General features: G+C 43.1%; 1 protein-coding gene across 1 annotated transcript in view; it reads left to right on the top strand.

Moving 5' to 3' along the window:
* The window catches only part of LOC126418765 (uncharacterized), a 272,831-nt gene extending 266,443 nt beyond the window's left edge, over positions 1 to 6,388 (top strand). Inside the window, exon 5 of the mRNA XM_050085691.1 lies at positions 6,219 to 6,388. Coding sequence (XP_049941648.1) covers positions 6,219 to 6,388 — 170 coding nt within the window. The remainder of the gene's footprint in view (positions 1 to 6,218) is intronic.
* Positions 6,389 to 7,093: the final 705 nt, after the last annotated feature.

Below are 7,093 nucleotides of genomic sequence, written 5' to 3' on the forward strand. Positions count from 1 at the left end.
AATACCCCACATTGGAAACAGTGTATTACCTACGATGTAACAATGAGATCACTGAGACACTGGAGATGAGTAAATCATGACATAAATTCTGTAAAACTGCACAGTTGCCAGATACTGAGCGCCAAATTCCGCAGGAACGATAAGACCATTGTCTGGTAACTAACACATGAAATCACTGACGTAAATTAAATACATTACAATTTTGACGTTCAGGTGATATTATGAAAATGCATGCAGGAAATTAAATATTGGAGACTGGCTAGGCCATCTTTTGCCAGCGCATGCTTCAAAGCAAGATCCCTTGTCATCTAGCTAAAAATGCTTCTATTGCTGCATCACTAGCATCCCTTTACAGCCAGGCAGCAATTATTCTATTACATCAATTAATAGGCAACTTTGGTTTAAACCCACAGTAATCTGTAATGCCTCCAATTGTTAAATAAGACAAACAATAACCTGCCTTAACACAAACCTTTCTCTGCTCTCTTTCCTGGGGTTGAACTTTCTCCAGCCAAAATATTATTTTGCTGTTCCATCTCATTTCGCCTAGCCAAACGTTACCTCAGAAAGCCATCCTTAAATCTTTCTAGCATAATTTTCAAACTGCTCAGTAGCAGTCATACTCCACGTTCTAGGTTCTCCCAAAACTTTTGAACTAATGAAAACGATTTGTATCGATCAGTCTATAATCTCTGGACTCAAGACCACAACAACAACAACATTTTAAAATCTTTCCAAAATTCTTTTTTGGATGCAGATTTTTAAATGGACCAAAATATATAAATTACCTGTTTGTACTGTGAGCTGATTCAAATGATTCAGTCACCAAATTCAATTAACACTGCTAGGGCATATTCTAGTGTTCTTTTCTATATTAAATAGTTTATTTTCTTGCTCTGGCAGTCCAGTTTTTACTGTCTTTTCTTGGTTTAGTAACTGATACACATTAAATTCTACTACTTGCACATGTTCAGTCACATTATTTACAGATTTTTCACGCTATTTACTTTCATCAGTAATCTTACTTCACTTTCACAAATAAATTCAACAGTAGCAACATTCTGCTCGACTTTATGTACCTTCTCCTTTAAATGATCATTTGTATGTTTACTTCCATTATCCAGACTGTTAATAAACTCTGTTGATTCAATTTTCACACTTTATGAGGATTGCTTATACTTTTTATCAACTCGAGAAATTCTTTCCTCACCCTAGTGTCTAAGTCAAAAGCCTGGCATTCCATTTTTCATTACTTTCAAATTTAAACTTTTTGAAGTGTCCAGCAAAACTGCTGATGGTACCTGACTGTTGTTTAAACTCACTAAATTGCTGATCACTTTTCTTATTGAGGCTGTCAGTTTGTTTTTTTTTTTCATTTTCTTATTAATATCCTGCTTTAAATCACAAAAATTTTTGTTCACTTTAAACATTAAGTCTGCAGACATTTCTTGCTAGCTTGTTGGTTTAATTTTATCTAGTAAACTCGCTTTTCCATTTGATTTACTGAGATCGAACCGAATTTGACATCTCCTTCTATTATTTCTAGTTATTTATATTGTAGTTTACTAACATCAAATTAGTATCACTGAAATTATTCAAATAATTACTGTCAAAGATGAAAAATTTCTGTTGAAGTTAAAAAATTTCTCCCATAGAATAATTCATTGAAACAATTTGTTCTATTTCCACCCCCATAATGGGAGATGGTGGTTGTACGTTAATGACCGAACACCATTATTTTTTAATTTCCTTGCTAGTCTTACTTCTGGACTGCTTGTTTGAGTAGTACTCACATTAAACTGAAGTACGTCCCTTTCTCTCACAATTGCAGAACTTCCACTCCCTTCCATCATGGCAAGTTTTATGTAAGTAAAACCGGACAATGCGAAACAGGACAAAATTATCTCCAGTTGTCTGCTGAATTTGCGGCCTGTCGTCTCGGTGTGTATGAATTCCACCTGCTGCTATACCAGTTTCTGGGCCCAAGTTCGCTGCATATGTCGACAGCACTGCTCTTCTCTGGTGAAGGCTAACTGCAGAATCTGTCACCTCCTTATCTAATGCTACGCTGCATCCTCCGCTGTGTGTATGATATTTGCCATCTGCAGTTTTCGCTGCGTAAGCCTTCTTTTCCACTTTCTTGTGCTTTGCACATGCTGTCTTTGTTTCACTGTCATAAACAGTCCTTTTTCAGAAACACTCTCTATCGCGGTTTCGACCTAATACAGCTTTTGTACATCCCGGATGAATTTAAACCATAAGTAGTAATGCTGCCCCTTTCTTCTACCCATTCCTGGTGGAATCCTGGTGGAGTGAGTGGAACTGACCGACTGTCGGACCCCGACTGTTAATAGGCGCAGCTCATGCATGTTACATCTTTTGGCAGGTTTAGTGACATCTCTGAACTCGAAGGGACTGTGTCTGTGATACAATACCCACAGTCAACGTCTATCTTCAGGAGTTCTGAGGACCGAGGTGATGCAAAACTTTTTTTGATGTGTGTAATATCCAGGAGGGACGGTGTCCTCCCCTTCTCCAAGACCGAAACCGTCGAGACAGCCAGAGACTTGTTAGTGATGCTGCACGTGCTGCGTCTACAATGTTTGTCATCTGACGTGCTGCCTAAAACAGTCTCTGAAGCGATGAAATTTTCCAGTGTAGCGTGCTGTGTTCTGTTGTCCCTTCCCGTCCGAGAAGGCACAAGCGGCGCTATGAACCCACGTCTGAGAATCTTCTGAATGTCGTGACGAAATCTGCAGATGATGGACCAGGTGGATCTCTGGGTACGTAGTCCAGTTCCCGTCGAATGTGATGAAACCTCTTCTCACTAGTACGTAGCTGCCCCAGCGGCCTCCATCGGGAGCCGCCAGCCGAAATCGTATTCAGGCAGCTCATCTGCTGAGCTATGCCACTTTAGTACTGTATTGTTAGATAATGCATATTCTGAATGGCAGATTCGCCGTGCCTTACGCTCGGCACCTGCTAGACAAAATGAGGAGCTGGAAGAAAATGAAGAGCAAAGATGAATGGCCGTCGGTGGTATTTATTCAAAAATAGCACGATTATTAGAGAAACATAAAGTTAAATGCATCTTTCATCCGCCAACAAAAGTGAGAGATCTTTTAGGCTCAGTGAAAGATGATCTTGGCTTACGAACGCGTGGTGTCTGTAAGATTCCCTGTAGCTGCAGAATGTCATACATTGGACAAACTTGTCCCACCGTTGAGGACAGATGAGTCGAATGACGACGACACACACGTCTGGGCCAGTCAGAGAAATCTGCAATGGCCGAAAACTGCCTCAATACAGGACATTGTACGGAATACGAAAACACCAAAATTCTCTCGTCGTCGTCTCCGTACTGGGACAGCGTTGTTGAAGTGGACATTCGCAGCGCTACTAATCTGCTTAGCAGGAACACTGGATACCATCTCAGCACGGCATCGGATCCAGCTCTGGCTCTCACAGCGACCACACTGGAGAACTGTGGGTCGTACACTGAAGAGCCAAAGATACTGGTACACCTGGAAATATCGTGTAGAGTTCCTCCGAGCAGGCAGAAATGGCGCAACACGACGTGGCATGGACTCAATTAATGGCTGAAGTAGTCCTGGAGGGAAATGTCACCATGAATCCTTCAGGGACGTCCATAAAAAGTACGAGGGGTTCGAGATCTATTCTGAACAGGACGTTGCAAGGCATCCCAGATATTCTCAATGCTGTTCACGTCTGGGGAGTTTTGTGGCCAGCGGAAGTGTTTCGACTCAGAGGAGTGTTCCTGAAGCCACTCTGTAGCAATTTTGGACGTGTGGGATGTTGTATTGTCCTGCTGGAATTACCCAAGTCCGTCGGAATGCACAATGGACATGAATGGACGCAAGTGATCAGACAGGATCCTTACGTACGCGCCACCTGTCAGAGTCGTATCTAGACGTACCATGGGTCCATATCACTCCAACTGCACGCGCCCCATACAATTACGGAGCCACCACCAGTTTGAACAGTCCTCTAATGACACGCAGTATCCACGGATCTATGAGATTGTCTCCATACCAGTACACGCCATTGCGCTCCATACAATTTGAAACGAGAATCGTTCGATCAGGCAAAATGTTTTCGGTCGTTGAGAGTCCAATGTTGGCGTTGACGGGCCCAGCCGAGGTGTAAAGCTTTGTGTCGTGCAGTCATCAGGGGTGCACGAGTGGGCCTTCGGCTCCGAAAGCCCATACTGGTGATCTTTCGTTGAATGGTTCGCACGCTGACACTTGTTGATGGACCAGCATTGAAATTTGCAACAACTTGTGAAACGGTTGCAGTTCTGTCAAGTTGAAAGAATCTCATCATTCGTCATTGATCCTGTTCTTGCAGGATCTTTTTTCGGTCGCAGCATTGTCAGAGATTTGATGTTTTACTGGATTCCTGATATTCACGGTACACTCGTGAAATGGTCATACGGGAAAATCCCCAATTTATCGCTACCCGCGAGATGCTGCGTCCATCGCTCGTGCGCCGACTATGACACCACGTTCAAACTCACTTAAATCTTGGTGACGTGCCGTCGTAGCAGCAGTAACTGATCTAACAACTGCACCAAACACTTGTTGTCTTGTATAAGCGTTGACACCCATTTCGGCGGGCGGCTTCCAACAAAGGACCCTGAGGCGGCAGTTGGCAGAGCACAGTATGATTGACAGCCTCTGTGCTTACGTTCATCGTCCAACAGAAGGCATAATAGCTGTCTGCCTCTCTCGCTACACACCAGCATATCTGCACTATTGGTCACTGAATTAGACATGTTCACGCCTGGGCGATTTATTTTCAGACTCTCATAAATAGGAGGCTTCGATCACAGCCTCAGTGTGGAAAAAAATGCAGCCTCAGTGATGGTCATTAATTGTGCCTCCCGGAAGAGGAATGTCCACCACCTGCGGAATAAAGCGCTTCAGTGGAACCTGCCTGCTTTCCCCTCCCCTCACCCTTCCATTCTCCCACTAGCTTCTTCCCCCCACTCCTTCCCCCCTCCCCCCTCCTGCCTGTCTCCTACACCCAGTGGCAACCCCCCCTCCCCAATCTCATTAGTGTGTTCAGTATTTTCCGTGCCGAAGATCGTCACCAGTGTATAGTGCAACAGTGTTTTCTCCATTTCTGTGCATGAGTGTTCTCTTCGGTGTGCTCCTTCGCCACATGGACAACTGTTTGTCTTCGTTTGTGTACATTGTTGACCACTCCGACGCAACCAGTGCCTTCCGGCGAACACCTCTATTACATTTCTTCTGTGTATCCATGTTCGATGGCTCTTTTTCTATTGGCCGAAGAGCGGCATATGTTAGCCGCTGCTGGCCCACCTTGTATAAAGGGATGAAATACAATAAAGAAAAAAAAAGCTGCCTGCCCATCCATTCACGAGGGTTGTTACATTGCACAAGGAGACAAACATGATAACTCTAAAGACGTCCTTTTGAGAGGGGCAAGGCGTTTCTATACAAGGTGCACTGGTACCTCCATGCTGTTCTTCATAGCATCCTCGAGGACTCAGATTTGGACCGTGGCTAACGATAGCCCTGGTACAGCCTACAGTAAGGTGTCAGTTTTGATAGAGCCACTGATTATGAAAACCCGTGGTACGATCACCACTATCACTACCTGTGTAGTTGTGTCACCTCTTGCCAGAAGCCTTGAACTTCCGTAGTTGAAGGGTGGTATGGCACTTCAAGTTGGACTGCCTCACCTTCAGCGTGAACTCCAATGATTTCATTGTAAGATAGAAAAATTTAACCATACACGAACACCGTAAGAGAGCTATATACCAGTGATGCTGTAACGCAAACTACCACAAAAATGTCTCATTAGTGTGTCTGCCGCACCTGAAGATGTTGGTCAGTTGCGCCGACGGAATATTGTGGAAATTTCACGACGTCCGACGTCTCGCCCGATAACCATTTTATAACAGTTACTTTAATTTCTCAATAACATTTGTATAGAATATTTTAACGAAATTTGTGGCATAGATATTTTAGGTCATTGTTATATCGTGAATTATGATTATTGTAAATTACATTCAATTAAGGAATAGCAACTAATTCATTAAACGCAGCAATGTCTGTCGCAGGATACAATGTAGAGTGTTGAACTGCACACTAAAGTAAAAGGTTCGCCTGCTACAAAAGATTGTTCCCGTTGCAGTTGATTATAATGATACCTTTCGCTTCACTTTACAGGAGTACAGGGTTGTGTGCCTGGAGATTTAGTCAAGGTATACTGCAGCACATGCAAGTGCAGCAGTACAGGCACCCTAACCGATTGTACCAACAAGGACTGTGACATCCGCGCAGCGCCTAATGAAGGTAAGATGCAACGTCATTCGAAGGCGGGTGTTAGATACTACTGATTTTCACATCAATATGGTCGAATGCGGTTACATTTATTAATTCTTTGTATTGACGATCGTCAATCAACAAATGTATGAGACCATTGAAAGTAAACATACAGGTAAGATGTTTACTTCCAATATTTTCTAGCTTCACATTTTTAACGGTATAAGTGCAATCAAACCCAAACAACTTAGAGATCCTCCGTCATATTTTGGACTTGCATTGAAGATAGCATTACTTTCTGTTCCGATATTTCGCTTCATAACCTTACAGCCAGGGTCAAGGTGAGTCGCTGGCAGTATTAAACAACATGACGCAGTACTGTGAAGTTGACGCACGTGCATCACAGATGACACTATTGGCCGCAGGAACATCAGTCATGGATAAAACTTAGTACATCTGAGGGTAAAAGAAAGCAAGCGAAGAAGCAGTATATCCACAGTACTTAAGAATTATGTGGTTGGTTATTGAAATAAATGGCATTAGTTGAAATGAAAGGCAGCGAAGGCTCAGAACAATAAATCATCTGAGATCGCAGACATGAAATGAATGGTTTCCAAGATCTGTCGAGGTGGAAACATCTTGGTTGATCGGGTTATCTGCAAATTATGTTTCCACAGTTTTCTTTACGACCGAATCCCGATAGTACGAGGCTACGACCAGTACCTCGGCTTCATAATTCATAGAATGTTACACGAATGCGTGGTGTCCGTTCTTTCGGA

This window comes from Schistocerca serialis, chromosome 9 (genome assembly GCF_023864345.2).
Source record: "Schistocerca serialis cubense isolate TAMUIC-IGC-003099 chromosome 9, iqSchSeri2.2, whole genome shotgun sequence".
In the NCBI taxonomy this organism is placed as follows: Eukaryota; Metazoa; Arthropoda; class Insecta; order Orthoptera; family Acrididae; genus Schistocerca; species Schistocerca serialis.